General features: G+C 39.8%; 5 protein-coding genes and 1 pseudogene across 8 annotated transcripts; 3 read left to right on the top strand and 3 right to left on the bottom strand.

Annotated features, from left to right (window-relative positions):
- Positions 1 to 3737: 3737 nt before the first annotated feature.
- On the top strand, positions 3738 to 8104 carry LOC149037054 (bis(5'-adenosyl)-triphosphatase enpp4-like; annotated as a pseudogene). Its single transcript, XR_016181149.1, has one exon. The product of XR_016181149.1 is annotated as a bis(5'-adenosyl)-triphosphatase enpp4-like (transcript).
- A 196-nt stretch (positions 8105 to 8300) lies between these two features.
- On the top strand, positions 8301 to 10608 carry LOC113676370 (bis(5'-adenosyl)-triphosphatase enpp4). The gene has a single exon (XM_027193022.2). It carries the CDS (start codon positions 8635 to 8637, stop codon positions 10048 to 10050), a length of 1416 nt encoding a protein of 471 aa, XP_027048823.2. The 5' UTR covers positions 8301 to 8634; the 3' UTR covers positions 10051 to 10608.
- Positions 10609 to 11022: 414 nt separating this feature from the next.
- Positions 11023 to 13681, bottom strand: LOC113676369 (kelch-like protein 20). Its single transcript, XM_027193021.2, has 2 exons — positions 13028 to 13681; positions 11023 to 12510 (listed from the first exon to the last, which is right to left on the bottom strand). The coding sequence occupies exons 1-2, from the start codon at positions 13679 to 13681 to the stop codon at positions 11530 to 11532; spliced, it is 1635 nt and encodes a 544-aa protein (XP_027048822.2). The 3' UTR covers positions 11023 to 11529.
- A 69-nt stretch (positions 13682 to 13750) lies between these two features.
- LOC113676372 (RAB7A-interacting MON1-CCZ1 complex subunit 1) lies at positions 13751 to 20290 on the top strand. 3 transcript variants are annotated; one of them, XR_016181150.1, is made up of 9 exons: positions 13751 to 13906; positions 14053 to 14125; positions 14822 to 14879; positions 15191 to 15284; positions 15925 to 15980; positions 16445 to 16576; positions 16811 to 16931; positions 17577 to 18020; positions 19301 to 20290. XR_016181150.1 is itself a non-coding variant. In XM_027193025.2 (8 exons), the coding sequence occupies exons 1-8, from the start codon at positions 13783 to 13785 to the stop codon at positions 17843 to 17845; spliced, it is 927 nt and encodes a 308-aa protein (XP_027048826.2). In that variant the 5' UTR covers positions 13763 to 13782; the 3' UTR covers positions 17846 to 19043. The 3 variants fall into 3 exon arrangements, 1 of the variants encoding a protein (XP_027048826.2); XR_003446695.2 differs by lacking the exon at positions 19301 to 20290 and adding an exon at positions 18194 to 19043; XM_027193025.2 differs by lacking the exon at positions 19301 to 20290 and having other exon boundaries at positions 13763 to 13906; positions 17577 to 19043.
- LOC113676371 (calcium homeostasis modulator protein 6) lies at positions 18422 to 20210 on the bottom strand. Its single transcript, XM_027193024.2, has one exon. It carries the CDS (start codon positions 20208 to 20210, stop codon positions 19122 to 19124), a length of 1089 nt encoding a protein of 362 aa, XP_027048825.2. The 3' UTR covers positions 18422 to 19121.
- Positions 20291 to 21183: 893 nt separating the features above from the next.
- LOC113676374 (calcium homeostasis modulator protein 5) lies at positions 21184 to 23138 on the bottom strand. Its single transcript, XM_027193026.2, has one exon. It carries the CDS (start codon positions 23030 to 23032, stop codon positions 22211 to 22213), a length of 822 nt encoding a protein of 273 aa, XP_027048827.2. The 5' UTR covers positions 23033 to 23138; the 3' UTR covers positions 21184 to 22210.
- Between the last annotated feature and the right edge of the window lie 1960 nt (positions 23139 to 25098).

The raw sequence follows: 25098 nt of genomic DNA, 5'->3' as shown, positions 1-25098 counted from the left end.
CCATTTTAAGTTGAAAATATAGTAGGGCAGAGCTTTTAGATCACACTGATTGATACTCTAAACATTTTAAGAGGCCAAAATTTGACAAACTTTCTATCTCGTGACGAAAGACGTCAACAACAACGTATCGAATATCATAATTTGATTAGCGCTCAGTCAACCTTTTAATGGCAATCTTTTTTTAAAAAATTGGCTTCTGTTATTTCATATTTGAGTTCTGACAGCCTATGTTATTCAACCTGTATGAACATTCCAGAACCAAACAGCAGGATTTTATTTAGTGTAACCGGCGATAACAGCGCACACTAAAATACACCGTGACCAGTGACTCTCACGTAATTTCATCGTGTAATTATCCTGAATTACTTCTCACGTTGAAATAAAGCAGCGATTGCTCGGATATCTAGCAGACAGGAACAAATATTATTTTGTCGTCACACCTGTCTGCATAACAGTCTCGGTTCATAACTTTGGAGGGTTCTTTTAAAAAGAATATCGCATTCGCCTAACGAGTGGACGTCATAACTAGATTGCATAGCAACTGCACTCCGAAATCATTTCCTCCATTTTTGCAAGAAGTGCTGCCTTTGTATCTCGCATTTTGAATGAGAGATGAAAATGTTTGCACATGTCTCTTAGTATCTTGACTTTCAGGCTAGGCAACCTTCCCTCTCTTGCCAACGAGCACACATCATAGATATCAAACATGATTGGATGTTTCAGTCCTATCTCATCCATTATTGTGTTCCTCGCCTCTCTCAAACACTCTTCGTCTACATCAGACGCAGATGCCTCTACCAAGTCGTCGTCTTCGTCGTCTACGTCTGTGGCATCATCCGATTCTTGTTGTATTTTAGATCTCTCTTTAAGGCACAATCTCGAGAAGAAACCCTGAATCTGTATGCCAGATAACCACTCTGCTCTATCGAACATTCTCTCTCCATCTATAGTGCAGGCAGTTCGCATATCCTTTGCAACTTGCTCTGGGTCTTGTTTTCTGCCAGTGTCTCGTCCAATATTAAATTTCTGTGTCAAGTACTGCCTGACATTTTGCGAAAACCGTACACTTGCACTTCTCTTATGAAGAGCCCATCCCATGGGAAGCTGTGAAGCATTTGTCAAGGGTTCTGTGGCCATTGCCACCAGTTCAGTCGAAATTTCATTCCCTAATGACATTGACTGAAAGTGATGAACCCACTCCCTCTTCACTTTGTCATAAAGACTTTCAGTCATGCTCGCAGGCACAGGACTCACATGATGAACTAGCAAGTTCATATGAAGGTCAAGGTCGGCCTGGGTCTTAAAATCTTCATCGCAACCAGGCTCAGGGCATTGATAGGTACTACCGTCGTTGCCATCATTGCTTTCTCCTGCTGATGCAATTCGTCGAGCAGTAGTGGGGAAGAATGGAATCTCCTCCACGAGATCCGTCTTTTTCTGTGGACAAATTACAATTTTATTCGATGGAATAAACTTTCCAGGCCCAACATTAAACGCTCTCCAAACGCGCAGGCCCTCATGTGTAAACTCAAAGTTGTGTAAGCTGTTGAAATTGGCAATCTTGTTAATTTCTAGGGTTGAGTTCTGTTCCTGGACTATGCACACTGACGCCGTCGTTCCCTTGACCGATCTCTCTTTCAATGCGTTATACATGTCTTTGGCAGAAACAACATCATGGTCTTCGTTGCAGTATCTCCTGATTGACGCTTTTAACGGACACAAAATCCTGTCACACATATCTTTTCCAGCCTGCGGCTCAGAATGATCGTACCTCACGAGTTCGATTCCCTGGTGATGTCCGAGCTCTCGTAGGGATGATACCAGCTTACTGTTGTGATAGCAACCTGCTTCATCTGATCTTAGAAAGAGACTTCCAAAGAGACTCATGGCATTTCCTTCACAGAAGCATTGTGCTTGTTGCATTAGTTAATACAAATAACTGGACGTAGGAAAAAGTGGATTAATATACGAACGAGCGATTGGGGAGAAAACGGGAGAGATTGGTTGAAATCAGCCACTTCAGTATCTTAAATCACTTGTTCCTACCTGAACCTACTTGAACGAGAACGCCATACATCTTAGAAATGGCCTTTGACATTTCCAAATTGACAGAATACCGGCTCTTTGCCCCCTTGGAATCGCTACCAGGGTGTGTCGGATACTGGCACGCTGATCTTTGGCGCCAGAACTTCCCATAGGTGTGCCTATGCTTTGCACAGACCAACATTTTTGCCACAACTGAGTCATCTATATCGAACAGGCCAGCCCTTGCTAGGATAAGCTCTCCTTCCGTGACACTCTCTTTTGACAAATGGATTAAGGAGAGATGACTCTCTACTGAGTCAGTACACTGAAGTAAATTAAACAACCCGGAAACTCCTCGTGAGTCTCCGCACGAAGTTTCTAAGGAATGCGACAGAAAGCAAGACATCTTACTGCGAATGCTGCTTCAAGAATTTTGTGTTATTAATCAAAAGCAAATCAGTACCGAAAGAAGCAATTGAATTACAGCTAATAGGATTACGCACTTTACAATATAGATATGGCTAATTGTTGGAAAAATTAGGTGACACATAACGAAATAATTTATTTCCTTTAAAAACGCGGAGTCCTTTTCTACAAGAAAGTTCTAAAGTTGTGAATAGAAACTCTCATAAAGTCAGGTGTGCAGACAAAATTTTCTCTTATTCCTGCCGACTAGAATTCTGAGCCAAAAGACGATGTTATCGCTGCTTTATCGAGATGGGAGAAGTAATTCAGGATAATTACACAATTGAATTACGTGACAGAGTCACTGGTCACGGTATATTTTAGTGTGCGCTGTTATCGCCAGTTGCACTAAATAAAATCCTGTAGTTTGGTTCCGAAATGTTCACACAGGTTTGAATAGCGTAAGCTGTCAGAACTCAACTATGAAATAACAAATTGCCATTAAAAGGTTGACTGAGCGCTAATCAAATTATGATATTCGATACGTTGTTGTTGACGTCTTTCGCCACGAGATAGAAAAATTCATCAAATTTTGGCCTTTTAAAATGTTTAGAGTATCAATCAGTGTGGTCTAAAAGCTCTGTCCTGCTATATTTTCAACTTAAAATGGCCAAAATCTAAGATTTACTGAGCTACTTATGTAAAACGGTCGGAGTTTGCTCAATGAACTAATTTGCATAATCGGCTGTCACGCTAGCAAAATCGCTAAAAGTTTGAAGTCACCACGGCGAAGAAAACTAATAAGTGCAAGATGTTTTTATATTTTTCTTATGCCAAACATCTTATTAGAAGAAATCAAGCGGAGTTTTCAATGGTCTGGTCTGGACTTGAGCAATATCAACCAAGAAAGAAAGAGTACTTTTGACCAATTTCAGAAAGCTGTCTAACGTGTGTTATTAAATAAATCATGACGAACCTCTGAATAAACGAATATAAAAATTGAAATGCTTTTTATACACCATACATATTACACAGTCTAAGAATACAAAAGATCTTTTGCTGCATGCGGTGTGATACGAGGACCGGGCTTTTTAACTTTTGAAATTTTCGATGTCGCAAGCGGTCAAAAAAGGGCCTTTTGCAGCTTTGACTATTGAGAGCTCTAAAACTTTTATTTTAACGTATTTCCAGAAACTAATGTGGTTTTATTTACTCGCTACCAAAGGTAGATTATTGGGCAAAGTTTGAGGGAAAACTTTATTCCGATGCGAAATGCCCTGGACCGCTTTTACAGAGGTCGCCTCTTAAGACTTTTTAGTGGCTCCCTCTATCAAAGCTCTTTCCTACATGTAGTTTCTGAAGCTTTAAATTCCCCAAAAGCTTGACATTTCCCCCAGGATGGAATGCAACCCCACATCAAGATACCCACCATTACTTTGCAGCCCAATTTCTAACAGATCAATACTCATCAAGATTTCTGGTTGGAGAGAGGCATAGATGCATTTATACGATGCGTGAAGGCAAGGCAGCTTATCCTGCTGTATAATTCTTCAAATATTTTTTGCTAGTCTGTGTTGAAATGATCTGTGTTGTTTGATCATATCAAAGGGTCAGCAAGTAAACATCTCTAAAGAAATTTTGAAACAAACTTCTTACAGCTCGCCTGGTCATTGTCACTTTCGGTTCTAAATAGTTCAAGGCGGCGAAGTCACGCTATTATAAGAGTTTAGTCACGTTTCGTCACGCTAGCTTTTACAATGCTGTCATGCTGTGGTATTATGGGAAATATGACTGGTTGATAGAAACGCTCATTTTCTATTAGTAGGATAGGTTACAGAATTGGAAAGGTGGAGTGGCCAAGCGTGATTTAGCTCTAAGAGATTGCGTGACCAGACCACCTCAGTAAGTTTTGGTACTTTGTAACTTTCATAAAGTACCATATTAGTAAAAATTAGTTTTGGGTGAAACCCATTCATATTGTTATAAATTATAAAACGCCCAGTTTCACAACTGCCTATTTCTTCTTTACTGGGACTTCAGTTGATTTTTTTCATATAATACTTAACTTAAGAAGATAATGGTAAATAAACGTTTACTGAACGCTACGCGCCTTTTGTTCTCAAGGTCGGTTTGATATTAGCCGTCGTCTGAAGTGGCTGTGAACCTCCACCTCGTTAACGGTATGGATCCCTTAAAACAACCTACAGTCTGTTGCCGCCTATGTCTGTTCTTAATCGATGTACATGGTTTGTTTTGAAGGGGCCCAATTTATTTTGATCATCCTGTCTTGAATATTTTTATTAAGCCTTTGACTTATTCCAATACTTTGCAGCAATTTCCAAGACGTGGGTTATTGATATTTGCCCTAAAGGATCGGAGCAAACATTCTTCACTAATATCAGTTTTCATTTTTGTACAATATTTTTTTAAGTCAGGCAGACAAGGCCTTTATTTTACTGTGTTATGGTTGAAAAGTGCCGTGCACCCTACGGCTAAACGCCTCAAACATACCAAATTCGTCTGATTCCTTAATGCTTATTGTAATAAAAAGAAAAATGCTTGGAAATAATCGTTTCGTCCCGCTCCATGCAGTGCAAAACATCGAGAAAAAACTGTTATGTTTGAGTAGTTGCAAAGAATTGTAGAAATAAACTTTTACACCTATCTAAGTTGGTCTCCAAAATTGATCACCCTTGTCCCATCCGCATTAGGGTTATGGTGTGTTATTGGCTTTTGCCTTTAGTTGGTGCATGTGCACACAATCTATCCTCTTTATCCCTTGTAAGACATAAGGCAATACGAAATTCTGTATCCATATAACTCTGTTTTGTGCAGCAATGTGCCAACTCTAAAAGAGCTTTACCTCGATTAGCTCAACCATAACAGTTCGGCGCTTGATAATTTTTGGCTAACAATGGAAAATGCATGCTATCTAAAAATTTCTGTCTCTCAACAGTTTAACTCGACATACAAAACAATCAGAGATATCCTGTGCACTTTCACATTCTCTCCGCATTTAACCAGTTTTTAACTATATGAGCACATGCTGTGCAAGTCTGAAGACAGCTATATCACCCGTCAGTGTGTGGAAAATATAAAATAAACCGTAAACATGTTCTTCTTGTTTCTTCTCCGGGTATTGTTCCAACTAACGCATGCGGCGGCAGAAGTAAAGGATTACCAACCCACTAATACTAGTATCACTGGATGGAATGGATTGGTGAGTTTTGAGGGGTCAACTTTCCAAAACTACCAATTTGAACTTCATCGCTCAAACTGGAGTCAGAGCCGACTACATCAAAAATGTTATCACTACTTCTACATGGCCCAATCATCAGAGTATCCTCACTGGTTTATACCCGGAAAGTCACGGCATTGTGGATAATGTATTCTGGGATCCGGATTATGGAGAACAGTTCATTTTCGGTTATGATTGTTCAAACTTTGATCCCAAGTTTTACAATGCATCAGAGCCAATATGACTGTGTCTGCAAAAGCAAGGAGGACGTGGTGCATCGTACTTTTGGCCTGCAACAACCAGTTACTCAGTCAAACCCACATACTACCAAAGAGAAACTTGTCTGATTAACTGCAGTGCAATCGATTCTAAGAACCTTCCAAAGTTTAGGCAGTGGAAACTAACTTCGTTTGGGCGACCCCCTGCATTTTATCGCTCTTTACTACGAACAGCCCGATAAGGCAGATCACGCATACAGACCTTTCTCGAGCGAGTACAAACAAATGATAAAATATGTTGATGTCGGTGTTGTTGGATACTTACTTAAGCGTTTAAATGAAAGCGGTTTTCTCAAAAGGTGAACTTGACAGTTGTTAGCGATCACGGAATGGATAAATCATCGTCCAGTCGTCGAGTGTACCTGAATGATTACATCGATTCCTCGAGCTACACTTTGTTAGGTCTAGGTTCTGTACCAGTGCAGATCGGGCCCAAACCAGGAATGATGGACATCACCTATCAAAACCTTACAAGAAATCCAATACCTCATGTCCGGAAAGTGTACAGAAGAGACGACATACCAGACAAGTATCGATGGAATAACAATCGACGAGTTCCACGGATCCATATCGAGACCGAAGTTGGCTGGGTGGTTGCTCGTTCCCGAAGCGATCTTCCGGGGTAGTGTTAGGATCACATGGCTGGCCACCTGACCAATCAAAAAGCTACTCAATATTTACGCCCGCGGTCCCGCTTTCAGGGAAGGTGTAGTGGTTAGCCCTTTCAACACCGTGGATCTGTACCCCCTAATGAGCAAACTTCTTGGAATAAACCCGCGTCCAAATAATGGCTTAATGGAAAATGTCACAGTTGTCCTAAGACAGCCACCCATCAGGCCAATCAGAAGGTCATCCCAATTCGAGGCTTGAGTCAGGAAAGTTCAGCATTTCTTTTGAATTAAGTAATTTTTAAAAAATATGTTTAATTTCTCGGTGGTAACTCAATGGAATATTTTGAATAAGGATATGAGAAAATGAGGAGTTTATATTACTTTCAATGATTGGGTAAAATTTTAAAACTATAATTAGTTAGAAAAGGTGAGTTAAGAAAGATGTTTCTTCGTCTTGTCACGAGCGTGGGACAAAGAAAAAATTCTGAGTTCCCATGAGGAATCGAACCTCAGACCTTCGGATTTGCGAAGTTCATATGACACGCGTCATCCAGGACGCGTGTCATATGAACTTCGTAATAGACCTCGCTCACCGAAGAGTCTCTGTGGCTCAGTGGTAGAGCATCGAAGCGCAAATCCGAAGGTCTGAAGTTCGATTCCTTATGGGGACTCAGAATTTTTTCTTGTCCCACGCTCGTGACAAGACGAAAAAAACATCTTTCTTAATATATTAAAGTTCACAGCAACCAGGTGGACAATCAGACATAGTTTGATGCTACACTGGTTTGAAGATTTAATGAATGTAACCGAAGAAGTTACAATTCATAGACCCAACGTTTCGGAAATGAAGCGGAGCGCCTCTTGTCGCATTTGAATTCAGTAGAGCCGTCGATCCAATTCACCCTTGAACGTGAAAAGGATAGACATTTGCCCTTTCTTGATTTAAACGTGTCCGGAGGGGTTCAGGGTAATTTAGAGACAAGTATCTACCGTAAACCCACCCACACCGACAAATACCTAAGGATCCTGTCACGAAAGAACAACGAACCGACGCCATTTATTCTATTCCTTGCAATGACTGTGACAACGAATAAATCGGACAGACCAAACGCCAGTTTGGTACACGGTAGAAAGAGCACCAAAAAGCGGTTTTTCTTTGCAAAAAGGAAAATTCAGCTTTATCGGAGCATACTTGCCAAACCAACCATACAATTGGGTGGGATAATTCTAAAATTACACCTCCCTTTGTTTTCAAGGCGTTACCACCAGCGCCTTTGTTTGGAGGCTTAGCACATTAACTCCGCCCACGCTCCTTTAAATCGTGACGATGGCGGTCTGCTTCCTGACGCTTCTTTACACCTCGTCAGAAAAAAGGCCGCTAATTAGTGATCATATAAAAGGACCTCTTGTTGCAGCGTTTAGATCACCCCTGATGAAGGCACTAGACAGGAGTGTCGAAACGTTGGGTCTATGAATTGTAACTTCTTCGGTTACATTCATTAAATCTGCAAACCAGTGTAGCATCAAACTATGCCTGATCTTTCTTAATTCTTCACCGAGCTCAAAACTTACCATCTCTTCTATGTCTATCTAATAAGTAAGTTTTTGAAACAATACACGTAAACTATTCACTTTCAACTGTCCACATAATTTGGTATTTCCAGCACAAGATGGTGTAATCAAACTGAAGTAGACGTGGCCGCCTAATTGGTAGAGCACTGTAAAACACGCATGTTCATTACACAATTATGCATCGAACATGCAGAGTTAATTACACTGAGAATGAGACGCAGTCTCTTACGTGCAAAAAGGTATCAAGAATAACCGATTTGCGCCGAATTCAATCCTCCATGGAATTGCTTATTTCAAAACAGCTTGATCACAGTGTGAAGTTTTGCTGTCACTTTTTGAGACTATTACTTGCAATTTTGATTATTCTTCTTTGTTTCGAAATCAAATATATCTTGTTAGACGTTTTTTCGGTTATCAAGATCCAAAATTTTTTGCATATTACATGCTAGACTGAGCACGACTCTAGAGATGCGTTTTGTACTCACGTATTAAGTAAGACGTGGAGATGTTGATACTGTTTATTCTTCGGCTCTCGTTTTTTTTCACCGATGCTGTGGCAGAGGTCAAGGATAATCAGCCTCCGCTGATAATAGTATCACTGGATGGAATGGATTGGCGAGCACTGAAGAGTCAACGATCCAAGACTACTAATCTAAACTTCATCGCACAAACTGGAGTCAACGCCGAATACATAAAAAATGTTATGCCGACCTCTACATGGCCCAATCATCATACTGTTCTCACTGGTCTGTACTCGGAAAGTCACGGTATTGTGGATAACAGATTTTGGGATCCTGTGTACGAAGAAGAGTTTATTTTCGCTTACGACTGTTCAAACTTTGATCCCAAGTTTTACAATGCATCAGAGCCAATATGGCTTAGTCTGCAAAAACAAGGAGGACGTAGTGCATCGTACTTTTGGCCTGCAACAACCAGTTACTCAGTCAAACCCACATACTACGAAAAGGAAACCTGCTTCGGCATAGATTGTGGTGCAATCGATTCTAAGGACCTTCCAAAGTACAGAAATAGAACTCTTCCACCTGGCTCAGGTGCGCCATACATCCACTGTGTGTTCGACGTGAGAGGTCCGTGGTCGGCACGGGTAGATAAGGCGGTAGAGTGGCTTAGTTTGGACAAACCACCGCATTTCATCGCTCTCTATTTTGAACAGCCCGACCTGGTAGGTCACTCACACGGAGTTTCCTCAGAGGAGTACAGGCAGATGGTGGAAAATGTTGATGTCAATGCCGTTGGATACTTACTCAAGCGTTTAAATGAAAGCGATTTTCTGCAAAAGGTGAACTTGATAGTCATTAGCGATCACGGAATAGATAACACTTCCACGAGTCGTCGAGTGTACTTAGATGATTACATCGATCCCTCGAGTTACACAGTGCTACATACGGGGTCTGTACCAGCCCACATCTGGCCTAAGCTAGGAATGACAGACATCATCTACCAAAACCTTACAAGAAATTCAATACCTCATGTCCGTGGAGTTTACAAAAAAGAGGAAATACCCGATGAGTATCACTGGAAGAATAATCGTCGAATTCCTCCGATCCTTATCGAAACTGAAGTTGGTTGGGTGGTAACACGTTCTCGAAACGACACTTTGAAAAAAGACCTAGGGTCACATGGCTGGCCACCTGACCAATCAAAAAGCTACTCAATATTTTACGCCCGCGGTCCGGCTTTCAGGGAAGGTGTAGTGGTGAACCCTTTCAACACCGTGGATCTGTACCCCCTGATGAGCAAACTTCTTGGAATAAACCCACGTCCAAACAACGGCTCAATTGAAAATGTCAAAGACGTTCTTAGAGAGGGACAAACCACCGCCGGAAAAGTGCTGCATCACCTCTGCTTGAGGCTTGTGTTGCTAACACTTCTTATGGCCTTCGCATTTATTAACAATTGAAACAATTAAGTTTAATTTCTTGAAAGTGACGAGAAGGGCCACTGAAACCGAGCCAAAACACATCAATTTGCTCGTGATCAGTCTTCCTCAGGGTTTAGTAATTTTCTATTAAGTTTGCACGTTGGCCAGTATTGTCAGCTGCTTTTAGTGTTAAAGGTGTCACTACCTCAAGTTTTTATTGGTTTTAAAGTTTAGAAGGCTTTTTTAAACAGAGGGACGCTATCAGTAATTCTGTTTTCAATCCTGTTTTAAGTCTCTCAGCCTTTTTTATTGTAACCTTAGAAACAGCAATCACGATTTAAACCAGGTCTTTTGTACTAAATGGTTTTCATTGGTTGGCATTAAACATCACCTATATGGCTGTGTAGATTAAACTCAGCCAGTGATATACACTGCACATCGGACATGACCAACACTAAAGCCTCACACGCAGCCAATCAGACGTCAAGCTGTTCTAAACTAAACTTTTCAAAACCAATCCCGAATCGCTCACTTGTGTGTAAATGTTCTTGAGGCCAGTGTAGCGTAATTAATCTTATTTGTCATTGGTTCTTCTGATCTGGTTATCCGTTGTAATTGGTTTGATTTTGCAATTTCACAATATCTTTAGGAAAAGGGCACTCTTTTTATCCCTTCTACTCCCAAGATCTCATCAGTAATTCTCCTTACTATCTGCCAAACGATTCTCATCATTTTAGTTTGGAGAATTTGGTATCGGATCAATTAATAATCCCATAATTGATATTTTTCTTCATTCCCATCACTTGTCCGCACGATATTGTATAGATGTAGAAGGGAGAAATACTGTCTTCGTCACCCACGGGAGTTAAAGGGTTATACGGAGTTATACAACCTTTCCCCTTTTAACTTTCTCCTATCCTGGCGACTTCGATGACGCAACGAACCCTACGGAATTTGATAATCTTACCTTTAGATAACCACCCTCACAATCCATATGAGAAAAACACAGAATTTATTAAGGATTTTATTGCAAGAAATGAAACGATAATAATTTCGTAGATACACAAGTTTGAGTTCGCTATACGAACAGTTTCCAGGACTCGCTTTTTTGTTATTAAAGTGCACAGAACACTATCAGTGTGACATAAACTTAATTGCGCCATCACCTGACAAATGATGCTTTCGGCATCGCTTTTTGCAGGGTAGTTGGACTTCAGTAGCTTCTCGCAGGAGACAACATTGCAACCTCAAAGGAAAAACTTCAATATTTAGTATTCAAAGTTCGACAGTTTCAAGACAGGGCCGTAAGTACCTTAGATTTTTAACCAACTATAGTTAGAATTAACACTCGTTTTTACAGGCCACATGGGCGAAGGAATCTTCAAACTTCGACTTGAAAAAATGGCTTGTCAGGCAAATGTTGAAAAAATGCTTTTCCAGTCCACGGTAAAAAAAAAAAAAAGTTTGTTCATGATTTTAACTAGCACGATAATAATGGTTAGAATTTAACTTTTTTCTTTAAAATTGAAATAAAGGGCACAGTACGCAACGGAAAGTATTCCACCTCGTCGCCAGACTCCCAACCACATTCCAATCATCAGTGTTTCTATCGTAACTCTCAATACAATTTGTGCCTGAACCTCCAAAGACAAACATCATATCGTGAGTGACTCCTACACCAAAATCACGGTGTGGATAATTCATCGGAGCAATAAAACACCAAGTATTTACCACTGGATCAAACACTTCTGCTGATTTGAGGCTACTTTTTCGCACATCAAATCCGCCAACGACGTAAATTTTACTTCTCACTACAGCAACCCCGTGTCGAAAGCGTTCCGTGTTCATAGGCTCGACCGATTCCCAACGGTTACTCGCAGGATTATAACATTCAACCGAGGCTACAGTTTTGTCCCCTGGGGGTGTATTTCCACCAATAGCGAAAACTTTTCCTAGGAGTCCAACAGCTCTGTGAAAGCTTCTACGCATGCTCATGTTTGGAAGTTTACTCCATGCGCGCGTAGCAATGTTGAAGCTTTTGGCGCGCTTTCCACCTCCTACCACATAAATCGAGCCCATGCTCTCACATACATCAAAATCGCTCTCTTTGATCCCATTGCCAACTTGGACCCAAGCATTCAGCTTGGGGTCGTATTTTTCAATGCGTGTACCCCCTCCTAGCACAACATACAGGTCTTCGTTGACAGCCACCGCGCATCCTGCAGTTTGCGCCATATCACTTGCGGGCGTGCAGCTTCCACTTTCTAAGTCAAATGTTTCAATCCTGCAGGACAACTCACCAATCAGGTATAGTACATTAGGTGATTTTCGTCTCGTCACTGCCCTCTTCTTGACACTCAGTGGAGAAGTCAAAAGAGTTATGGCACCCTCTACGAACTTCTTCCAATTCTCTTCACCAAGAACAAGCTCATCTTTTAAGACAACGTTTTCCAAATATTCTGTGCTCATGCAAGGAAAACGAACTAACTCGAAAATCTCCTGCAGAAAATTAATGAGACAAAGTCATTTTCTACCTGAAATGGGTCAAATGAAACAAGAAATGTGAGGAATTGCAATAGTATCCAACAAGACTCCTAATTAGTATGCAGATGCATAAGCTTAGTGGTTAGTACACAAGGCAACGGATCGATAGCTCTAGATTCAAGCCCTGGCTGGGTCGTTATGCTTTGTTCTTCCGTAAAACTCTCACAGTGGCCCTTTTCGCCTATGGGGATTAAAAGGGTTCCGGGAAATTGTCAAGGAAACATGTGGAGATTTTGGGAGGGTCACCTAAGCTGGATCGGTATCTTAAGCAAATGGAAAACTTCATGTCTCTTAACGATGCACGAGAGGAAAATCTCCGGCTACTCAGGCCCTTTGTCGGGAGTATGGTTCCCCATTCATGGGCCGTCCCCCTTTCCGTTCGACTCATCTACAGAATGTTACTAAAGGGTTTGAAGATCGGCAGAAATTTCGCACAGAATTGATATTGCATACATTTAACAAATTAACTTACGGAATGTTTTATCCTCTCTCCTCTGTCATGCTTATACCACCTGATAACAGCCTCAAACACGTCCTCCTCCATCTTAACATGCAAGCGATCACTTTCCACGATCTTACTGAGTTGCTGAGGAGGAATCAATACGAATTCACTCTCCCGCGACACTTCTAAGAAATTCCAACTGATGAAACTCCTCACTTTAGACTCAAGATTTCCCAATGAATACTGCATCGCCAGCGACTGAATACCGAGGCAGTTTTCAATCCTAATAAGGGTTCCCAGGAAATCTGCACATTTCTGAACGACAAGCTGGATTTGAAATAAGCTCGCCACTGCAAGGATATTTTCCACGTTTGATTCGTTGAGATTCATTTTGCATGTGTAAAGAAAGTCTACAAGTTGTTCAACAGCAGTTTCGTCGCAATCCTGCAAAGATATCGTGCCGAGGTTGCTCTCGAGGAACCCCGTGGTCAACATGGCACGAAAGTACGAACTACAAGCTGCCAGAACAACTCGATGAGCGCGTATTTCCCTTCTGTTCACTCTGAGTGTGATGTCACATAGTTCATCGAGCTTTCTCATCTCCTGGAAGACCGAGAAGGAATCTTTCTCGTGATTGCCGATCACTTGTAAAACCTGATCGCCAAATTCCACCGCGGCCGCCATATCGGTATGAAGTTGTTGATAACACACAATCAGGTGCTTACTTGACGTACCCAAATGGAGCAAGCTTGCTGTTTACCTGCAGGCTCATCAAGAATCGAAATATGGCGGACGAGGCTAACGAGACATCAGAGAGCGAGTCAGTTGTCGATCCTGCTATCGTTACTCTAATAGGAAAAGTTAATTCACTTCATGAAGAATGCATTAAAATCCGACAGAGTACATCAGGTCAGTCTTTGCACTATTTTGTTCATAACGTGGAACATGCATCGATCCAAGGCATGATTCGTGGCGCCTGTCAACTTACCGCTGTAGGTTACTAGCGCCTTCATCAAACAGGGGAATAATCTATATAATTTATGTTGTATTTGCAGACGCTGGTGAGTTATATTTATTAGAAAAAGCAGAGGCCAAGTGCAAAATGTGCCTTCAACTCCTGGAAACAGGGTAAGCATGATGATGAAATTCTGGATAATATGTAAAATCTACAGTGAAACTTGTGTTAAGCAGACATCTGTGGGACTCTCACTTGTGCTTGCCTAAGAAAAGAAGTCTGCTCAGTACTGTGCAATGTAGATTGATTGTTAAATCCTGAGCCGGAGAGAATGTGTAATCAGGATCCCTTTAGATAGCGTTTCGGGTAGATAGAGCAAAAATCAAATGTCAGAATGTGATAACATCTCACTTTGTTAAACTATTTATTGTATAATTTCATTTTATTTCTCATTATACAACTGATGATGGATGATGTTTCATCTGAAACATGTTTTGTTTTCATGAAAAAATATAAGAAAAATGACCTTCAAGAGCATTGTGTGGTTCATCAAAGTGATAACTTACTTCATGCTGATACAAAGCCTTGAAAACAAAAATTATTGTAAAATTCCTCATTATGCTGTCTGCCTAATACAGGTTTTGAGTTAGAATGTGTCCATCTACAGAGCTGTGCTGTAGCAAAGCCTGAGTGTGACAAGTAACCATATTTTTAGGGAACTTGTATGAAACCCCTGATGTGCTAGGCACCTAAATTTCTGAGAAAAGAATCTTTGGGCACCTGGAGATTCTTTTGACAGTACAGCTTTTTCCTAATAGAAACATTGAATGCATATTGAAAGGAAAATCAAATCTTCTTCTAATTTACAGTCAAGCTGCAGCTGGGAAAAAGGCAGTACTTTTCAAAGTTCTCCAACATTACTCACAGGTATGTTGCTATTCTGTATTGATGTAAATTTTGTTATAACAGTGCATTCTTAATTTTTATTCATCCTGCATATAAGAATTGAACATAATGTGCAATAGGATTTGAATAATGAGAAAATGACAGTGACAATGAAGGTATTTAAGGACAGTAAAAAAATAATACTTTTGACAAGTTCAGATCAATATTTCTTTTACTTAAAGATTAAGTGACTAAAATTTTTTATCATCTTTTAAACTTTTCTAAACAACAGCATTAAATGTTTCTATAAGAGGAGCTTGGATGAAATTGTGAGACAAGTAATTTGATTTCAGGCTCTTCTTGACGAAACATATGTTCTGGAGTGTAGACTGGTAAATGCGGATTTCCCAGAAGACAGATGTAAAGGAGACATAAGGCATTTAATTGGTACTGCAATCTTTTTTTGGATTAAATTTTTTTTTCAAGGATGGCTACTTAAGAACAATGGAAGCAGTGATAAAGATTGGGGTGAAGTCTCAAGTTGTGGAAGAAGGAGTTAATCTTTTCATTCATAAAGATCTCAAAATGTTTTCCTCTCACTGTTTGCCATACATTTCTTGTAACTTAATCCTAGAGAAATTGGTGTTAACCCTTTAACTGCCATGAGTGACCAAGACAGAATTTCTCCTTACAATATGAATACAATATCAGCCAGATAAGTTATGAGAATAAAGAAATATATCAATTAGGGGATAATTAGCTGATTCAATACTAAATTCTCTGAACTAACATTATAAGAATTGTATGGTTGACTGTAAGGAGAATTAAAAATTTGATCTGGGTGTTAAAGCATTAGATCAAAAAGTGCTTTTTTAGCTGGTGTTTTTCTTTCTTCTCATCAACATTCTGCTTGACAAAATGTTTGAAATTGTAAGGAGAAATTACTTAGTGGTCACCTGTGGGACTGAAAGTTGGAAAAGGGGTCTCAGGGTAAGAGGGGGAATGTTGATGGGTTTGGATGTATCATTATTTCTGTCATCTCAGAGAAAGTGTGATAAATCTCTAGTTATTCTTTTTCATTATAAAGGCCAATTGGACCAGCCTGAGGAGCTGGTGAAAGAAATGTTTGGATCAGAGTACAAAGTAAGTAACTAGTGAATCATTCATGAAAAATAATTAAACATGTGGATAAAGAGAACAAGGGGGGAGGAGAAGGGATAATATAGTGTGGAGTTTAAGGTGAACGTAGACAGAACTGAAGATGAGGGTAAGTGAGTGAAATCACTGATCAAATGAGGAAACTGAGGATTGCTTCAAGATGTTGGGGAGGTACAGTGTGCTGCTTTGATAGGTAACTGCTTGACAAGTGATACAGATGAGGCTTTTGGTTCTACCCAGTTTAGAAAGGAAAATCAAGAACAAGTAAGCTAGGACAAGGAAGGTTGAATTCTGGTTAAGTAGAGGAATCAGTGAAGTATGATTTGGATGTATGGTCTGGCTAATGTAAATGTAGATAGAAATGAATGGGCAAAAAGGCTTAAGAGGTTTGTCCATAATTTTGTGCTTCATATAGTTATTGAGGAGTGTGGCTTCTAATTTATCCACAGCCTGGACAAATTCTAGGCTCAGAAATACTAGAATGCTTGTTTTGGAGGCGTGGAGCTCTGTTCTACATGTACTGCCATACGTTGTTTAATGATCTGCAAAGAAGGCAGCTTGATACAACGCATATCAGACAGGTATCATCTGATTGTTTTAAATTGTTTTATTTGTTTTGTTGTTCGTTGGTTTTTTTTTAATCAATACTCAAAGCTCTTTTCTCCTCAAAGGCAACTAAATGCACAAACCTCGCACCTTGATTCGTTACCCTTTGATCCTTTCAGTCTTCTATGTTAGTCTACGTTCGCAAAATTTTATTTAGCAGAGATAATTGTTTTCTCCCAAATATCTACTTGCTGTCTTCTCCCCTGCAGTGTGCCGAGTCAGGAGTCAAATATCTGGAGGCCATGTTATGTGTTCGTTCACCGCTGATGATGGATGCGATGACAGATGTTTCAGCAAAGAATGAAGACATGATGCAGCTTCTGAAAGAAGGTGATCGTTTGAATTTGTTTACTGTCTCTTAATTTCTTTGCTCTTGACGATGTTAACGATATTACGGTGTAACCTTTTCTATAACCAGGAGCCCATCACAGTGATAAATCAGCTATAGCTGATTAAGAAAATGATTAAACTGTAATCTGATGTCTCACCTCTTCTCGGGGTACATTGTCTCCCCCCACCCCACTCTCCATATGAAAGTTAGCTCCACCACAACGAATTCGCCCAAACATATATAGCACTTTATATTTTCGAACTTTAAGCATTCGGAAAAAATTCGGTATTATTCTATCTCGTTTCAAAACGATCTCGCCCAAGTAACTACATACAAATACAGTAAGAGGTCTCTTTCTGTGGGAAGACTACGAGAAAACAAGAAACCGCTAGGCTGCTCCTAGAATGCTTGTTCTCATCTGAACGGAGCTTTATATTTTCAACCGTGAAAATGTTCTTTTAAGGACAACCAATACGAAACGGTTCCTTTAAGAGCTACCCAATGCAAAGAGCCAACGATTAAGGTAATTTCAGGTCAAGACCGTTGGCGCATGTGTGCTGTACTTATATTGTAAACATTTAAATAAACCCAAACTTCCAAAATGTTTGGAAGCTTCTATTGAAAGGTTTTTATTTTGATCTCAGGTATCTTTAGTGATACTCACCTCCTCGCTCTTGTGTACTCCGGTGAACTGTGTTACTGGCATTGGAAGATTGTAAAGGAAACAACTACAGATCAGTCTGTGAAAGAGTCGAGCGATGCGGATGAAAACTGTTCAGGGAACTTTAATTCTGTATCAAATGGAAGGCGACTTCTTCAAAAGTTTGTGAACATTGTACAGGACTGTTTTAAAGGAAGAGGCTGGGATTGTTCTAGGGCTGAACAAATTTTGGCTGAGTTTCCTGAATGTTAATTGTTTAAAATATTTTTCCCATGAAGAGACGCTATGGTTAAGTTTTGTAAAGCCAAAACAACAGTAATCGCCACAACCAAACATATGAAGGGAAAATTTCGCAAGGATGTGATGAAAAACCATAGAAGAAACAAGCAAACTTTATGAAGAGTGGGAAAATGAAAGTCACTGAAAAGTAAGCGTTTTTAGTTTTGTATGTTAGTAATTGATTGGGTGGCAAGGGCTTTCTAGTCCAATCACAGAGCGTTCTGAAAAAGAAAATTAAACTCCCAAAAAAGACACAAACAAAAAGGCAATCCCCGATTGCTTTTAACGCAGAATTGAAAGTGTCCCGAATTGCAATTTCAGCTGTCACCAGCGTCTCAACTCTTTATTGTATGTGTGAGAAAAGCTGACCCGTTGTATGATAGGAAGTCTGCTATTCAGAGTATTTGGTTGAAGACGGTGAAAAAGATGATGAAACAGGGTCAGAAAAGAATCACTGGAAAGGACAAGTTACTAATGCAATTGTTTTTACACGACTGGCCGCTCAATCCGTGGAAACATTATAACAAAATGACGGTGTTGAACGCAAAGTAGATTTACTACAATGTTCAAGTTTATTAACAAAGTGTCGACCTTAACTGGAAGATGTAAATATAATCATTTTGCCTGAATAGTTTATGAAGAGTGACTTAAATTCTGTTTTACTACTTACTTAAGTACTTGGAGCTTTACTCTAAGGAGTCAACAAAGGGAAATTTCAACGTGAAAGAAAAATATTAACTGGGGAGTATTGTTTGGTTTAACACCAAATTCTTAGAACTCAAAATACAATAAATGTACGATAGACGGAATGGAGAGTTGATATTAAGATCTGGAAAGTAGGAGAGCTAAAGAACAACATCATACCGTCACCTTGTTATTTTTAGATTTATCGTTAAATAAGCTTTTTCAAAGACGAATATAAAGGAAAGTTGAGATTTTTTTTACTTTTTCGTTTTGCCTTTGGATCAGTTCGCAATTTCGATGAATCCGTGTGCTTCTATAAATTGACGAAACACAATTTGAAAAATACTTTCAGCTTTGAGTCAAGGAGAGTGTTTTGGTCCACCATCTCTCTTTATCTTTCCATACATCTCGTCATTTCTGTATCTATTTACATCAATTAATTGTATCTATTGCATCAACCGGAAGAGAATTAAATTATGAGTGACAATGTTTGCTCTTAGTCTCCTCCATAGCATTACGTCGAAGTGTCACGCAACGCTCCCCTTCCCCTCCCCTAAGAGACTTCTCAAAGAGCGGCTTCGGACACTGTTTCCTTCTGGCTTCTACTGCTGGCGTTTTGTCTGTTGAATGCTGGCTTCGTGTACCCTTTGTAACTTATATACGCCGTCTGACAAGTGGGGGATAAACGCGGTGTGTTGGTAGCAGACGACAGACCATGTTTTTCTCCTTCGTTTTTCACTTCAGATCCATCTGATACAAGACTGCGGTCCACAATAGGCGAGGCTTGCGAAGGAAATTCAGGAGAGTCCTTTGGTGCAGTCGCGGGGGAGGTGTAAGTGGGACTCTCTGGCGGTATGACAAAAAAACACCCATATGTATCTTGGATTTCTTTTGCAATGTTTTGGAGACGGGAATTAAATTCTTTCGTTTCTGTCTTTTTAAATAGCTCGTCTATCCCCTTCTTTGCTTTCTTTTTGGCAAGTTCTTTCGCTTCATTGTGATAATGCTCCAAAGCCTCTTTTGCTTCAACATGGTGATAATAATCAAGACTTGGTATTTTAAGATGTTTTCCCTTCCGAACGCATCGACGAATAAAGATTGTGGTGAAGAGAACAGACATGGCTACCAGCATTAGAGACCATCCTGCTATTTGGCTACGGGTTTTGTAGTGCTCCTCTTGCAACCTAGTGCGTAAGTCGAGTTTAAAAGAGCATTTTTCGGTTGTATTTCTCGCGGTGAATCCACTGGTCAGAGGAGGACCGAAAAACGCGCATGTATAGTATTGCTGCTGTAGAAAGGACAAAACCAACCAAGCGACTGGAGCGATGGATGCTCGCACTAATACATCAATTATCGTTAAGAGCGCTTTGAGATGGCAGCGGGTGAAAGGCTTGGTTTCCTTCTTTGTGACAGAATTCCTTCTCAAATGGCTCCATAAGTCTCTATCTACCAGGATTCCAATGAGAAACAGGAGAACGGCCGGTGCCCACAAAAAAGCCAGTCCGTAAGCGAAGTGTCCTTCACAAGGACAGCTAAACACGATACTTTCAAAGAACCCCTCCAGGCCAATCGTCACAGCTGCTATAGAACCGTACATCAGTGATCGACGAGACCTTTTGAATAGTCCTGTAAAGGAGGGAAGGAAGGTGTTCATGTTGTCCGAGAAGACGAGGCGAAAATAAGGATTCAGACGAAACTGCGTTGTCAACAGAAAGACTCTAACTTAATGAATACAAACACTACGAGCGAAAGTTGATTTATATTGCGAGTGTTTCGAAAGGTTTTGAAACTTTCAGTTTCGGTCAGTTTGAAAAGGGTTCTTTGTTTAAGTAAGGTCATGTTCCAACCGGATATGAAACAAAGAAAGAAAAAGATGCCCCACCCAACTCCCCACGATCGCAAACGGACTTTGACGTCAGTCCCGAAAGTCCCTAACATGAAAACGAAAGTCTCTTTGCCACTTCCCTAAGCTACATTTATGTCCCTTTTCGCTAAAACAGGTTTGTTGATGGATAAAATAGAAATAAAACAATGAATGAGAGTTTTGAACGAACACGTGAGTGTAGAATATCCGTTATTGAAAATTGACCGTTCTACTTTGCTTTTTTGAGACCGATCAGCTGTTCGGATTACATCAATTTAAAATATCAACATATTAAGCTTGTTACGTGAAATCGTTTATCTTGAACTTTTTGAGATAACAAACAAATAGAGAGACGCAGTTGAAAAAACCAAAAAACCGAGACTGTCTGAACAAATCGTGCGTTTCCAACGCTAAAACCTGAGAGCCCGTGTTAAAGTTAACCCATGTTTCTCTACTAATTGTTCTAAAATTTTACATTAGTTTGTTTATGGATGTAAATCGGTCATCTCATCTGATATTGATTTTTCCATTTTGGACCAAATGGTACAATGACAAAATGACCCGAAATAGTGTTACTTGACCTCTTGAAACTGATCTCTTTTTCCTCTGTAAAGGGATGACTGTTGATCGTCTCAGACATTTTCGTTTTCACAAATACCTAAAAATAACCAATGATTGATTCCTGAATCAGGGGACTAAGAGTCATTACCGTCCGTACACAAAATAAACCTCAAAACCGAAAACACAGATTACTAAGGAGGAGTTATTTCCAGTAGAATTTATTTGACGAAACAAAAAGCATCTACATTTGTGGAAGGAAAATGATAACCATATGGTGATTAAGAGAAAGATATTACAGTTAAAGGCGGGAAGTTTTTTTCTTTTTTCTTTTTTTTTCTTTTTTCTTATCGAAAGCAAGTTATATCATTGTATTAAAATCACGGTCTGAGTTATTATTGCTTGCGGATGTGGATAACTGAGTTATTATTGCTTGCGGATGTGGATAACTGAGTTATTATTGCTTGCGGATGTGGATAATTAATAGGTCCTTTTCTGTGTCTGTCGTCGAGATGAGCATGAAAATAGCTTCCTGAGCTCTCCGAGCTTTTTTCCCTGTGAACGCACTAGAGAGAAGGTTTTTTAACCACCTGTCCTATGGAGAGAAAAAAGCTGAGCTTCTCCAAAAAGGCGTTTTAGGCATGTTCGAGTTATGCACTATCTCTTGATGTGATGTTAACATAAAAAACTTTTTACGAACGAACATAATATGACGTCACAAAAAGTACGAAAGCGCAATGTTACAGACAAGACGTCATGAAATAACGCGCAGTTCGAAAGCTCGGCTGTTTTCGAAATATGGACGGGAAAAATTTGAAATTGCGAAAGCGTGGTTATTTTCCTTTATTTTGATGTTGCTTGCCCTGAAAACCTTCCTTTGGCGAAAACAAGCCAATGAAATATTTCATTTGGTTTAGCTCCCCTTTCACTGATTAATCACTAGTTATGTTTGAGTGAGGACTTGAGAAACGCGACCTAGTGTCACGTTGGGGCATTGGAGTGTTGTCTATGAATACAGATCGCAGTACTGCTGCGAAAGTCGCGAGAGTTCAATGTTAATTTAGGCGGAGCTATGATTAAAGCGCTTCATTTGGATGCCTCGTGGCCACGGGTGATCTTTCGCTGGTAAGAATTTTGGCGTTGAATTAATTGTTCTTGGTAAAGGTTGCCCCTGATTGTAAGGTCGATATCACGAATATCAAAGTTAACATGATTTTACATTGTATACCAATTTAAAATTGGAAGGTTGGCGCCCAAGGGAATTCCTCTTCTATGTGTTTTGATATCTGACGTATCATCTCCTTATTGTCACTTGTCTCTCTGTATTTCTCAAACAAAGCTTCGACGTGTACCTTAGCTTGTTCTTTTGCTAAAGGTTCCACCTTTTGGTTAAACAACCTGATTTCTTCTTCGGCCAGATAATGTTCATATTCCTGTTGATCTTTGATTGCTGTGTCGGACTTGGAACAACATCGATCGACGGAGATTGATATCGTTGCAAAAAGCATCGTGATCGACAGCAGAATAAATCCAATGACCTGGGACTCTGTGTTAGCAGCTTCGAACTCGCTTAAGATTTCAGGATGTTCATCTGGCGTAGTTTTGTTAAGTCGAGTCTCTAATGAACCCAGCTTTGCACAGACGTAATACTTCGTATCAAACAGAACAAATAGAAGCCATACTACTGGCGGGAGGGTACTGAGATACACAAATCTTCTCGAGCGTTGCCAGATTACTCGACGAAGATTTCTAGGAAGGCGACAGCACCCTGCCACCATCTTCCAGAATGATCTTGAGATTATCAGCGCGAAACAGAAGAATACCACCACTGGGGCAAATATGAACAACATACTATACAATTTATGGTAACGTTCAGGGCACTTGAAAACCAACTTATTCAAAAACTCTTTCAACCCCAAAACAAGTCCCGATATAAAAGCTTGTTGCAAGGGAAGTTCCACTTTTTGTATAATTTCTTTAAGAGAAGAGATTGCGCCTGTTATCAGTTGGCCGAAACTTGGGTTTACCAGGGCGCCCTCCAAGCTTTCCGCCATTCTTACACCAACAGTTTCACACAAAAATGAATTAATTGAGACAATTGGTATGTAGTTGCTATTGTTTTGTGATGTAATTTCACGGTTACGTGTTTTGGACAGATGCAAAAGTTCCTCAACTACCACCCGCTGAGTACCTGCCACTTGGATTAGCGGTCTTTGCTAACTTGAATCTAGTTCCTAGCTCTAAATGTATCATGTTGTCTTCTAAAGTATTAGTTTCACTACTTGTCGCGATTTAAATGGCGAACGATTTTACGAAACATGAACAAACCCTTTTCTGCACGTCGATGGCGTAAAAACAGGAGATTTTATTCACATAAATAATACATAGATTGTCACCTAGCCCACTATACGATCATCAGAAATAACTGTTTCGTGAAATCAAAAAAAGGAACACTTTTTTGTATGTAAACGCTACTGATTTGTCGAAATCGGAAAAAATGTAAGATTACTTTGTGTCTCAGGTAAAAACATTCAGCCGTGCATTGGTGTAGGGATGGAAAATACCAGGCAATTTTTGTGCGTTCACCAGTAAGGACGTTTGTTATGTTTCCTAGTGAGTAGCGACTTACAGTGAAAGTGTTTTGCGTCGAAATTTTAGTAATGAAGCTCTCTTTTGTCGTGACGATTATGTCTGTCTGTTCTCGTTATGCTTGTGGCTCACTCATGTGCAGGAATGATCATCATGCGGTGTTAAGCCATTTGCTTTTACAAGTGCGTCGGTAGATCCCCTATTAGTGTCCTAAGGTCAGATTTGAAGTTGTGTATTTGACATAGGTTTGTGTATTTTGATAAATCAACACGTATACATATGCCTCAGGATCTTCTCACGTGAATTGGTTCATGGGCAACACTACAAATATAGTGTTAATAAGGTCACACCTTGGTACTTTTACCAACACTGTTAATGGAATCAATTGAATATATTCCTCATCGATCTTGGTCACATCAATACACTAATGAAGTCCACTTCAAATCACTTCTGTGAATCAAAACTAGAAACTATATATAAAAACAAGTTTTTAAAGCCAGTTTAAAAGCCTATATGTTGCCGTTGATGCGTCGTGCTGCGTTAGATCGACAGAGAAACTCAAGTTTAACATGAATATTGTCATTAAGCTTAAGATCATAACTTTGCAAATTTACTACCTCACCCACCCTCGCGGAGGAGGAGAATTGTCACGAAGAAATGGCAGACTTAAAGGTCTCACAACTCGAGTTCTCCATCTTGAAAAACGTGGACTAGATTTTTTTCAGTTTTTTTAAATTGATAATCCGTGTAAATCTTTTCCATCCTTACAATTCTTGGTTCTTTTACGGTTAATTCGTCCAAATGTTTCTTTTTCCAATTAGACTACCCTCATTTTCACTTAAGGGAGGACATGTGGAGGAAAGGTCTATTCTGATTGGCTAGTTTAAGGGCTGCTAATGCCAGTTTTGTGAAAATAACGATGAGAGTGGATTCAAAATGCCGAGACCTGGCTCCTTCAACCATTTTACCCCAAGAAGTAAGCAAAAGGAACATTTCCATACAATATTCATATATTTTCTGGTAGAAAGGTGACGAATTGAAGAGAAAAATACTAAATGCAGGATATTGTTTGATTTGACACCAAATTCTCAAAGCTAAAATTAAAAGAAATGTATAGAATTAATATTAAAGACCTTTGAAGTGGAAGGGTTACCACTCTACCTTTCTGTCATGACGCGCAATGAACCATCCTACTAGATTAATCAGTCAACCATGATTTGACGTCAAATGTTAAAGAGTGCCTGAGGATATCGTCATATTCACTCTTACGTTATAATTGAAAGAGTGAATTAATGACTCTAAATAGTCGTAATAAGTCTGTGACAATAACTGTATCCACAACAATATTTGCGGGCGTTTCATGACAAAGCATCAGGTCGTGGGAACAGAGGAACCGAGAAATTGAAAAAGGGGAAGTCAACACTGGCACACAAAGGAATTCTATGACTAATGATTTCAAGTTAAAACTTTTAAGAGAGAGATTACATATGTAAATCAAGTTGATGAGGATATTTTATGAGTAAACACAACA

This window comes from Pocillopora damicornis, chromosome 11, assembly GCF_964200805.1.
Source record: "Pocillopora damicornis chromosome 11, jaPocDami1.2, whole genome shotgun sequence".
Taxonomy (NCBI): domain Eukaryota; kingdom Metazoa; phylum Cnidaria; class Anthozoa; order Scleractinia; family Pocilloporidae; genus Pocillopora; species Pocillopora damicornis.
This window is presented reverse-complemented; position numbering and strand designations above follow the sequence as displayed.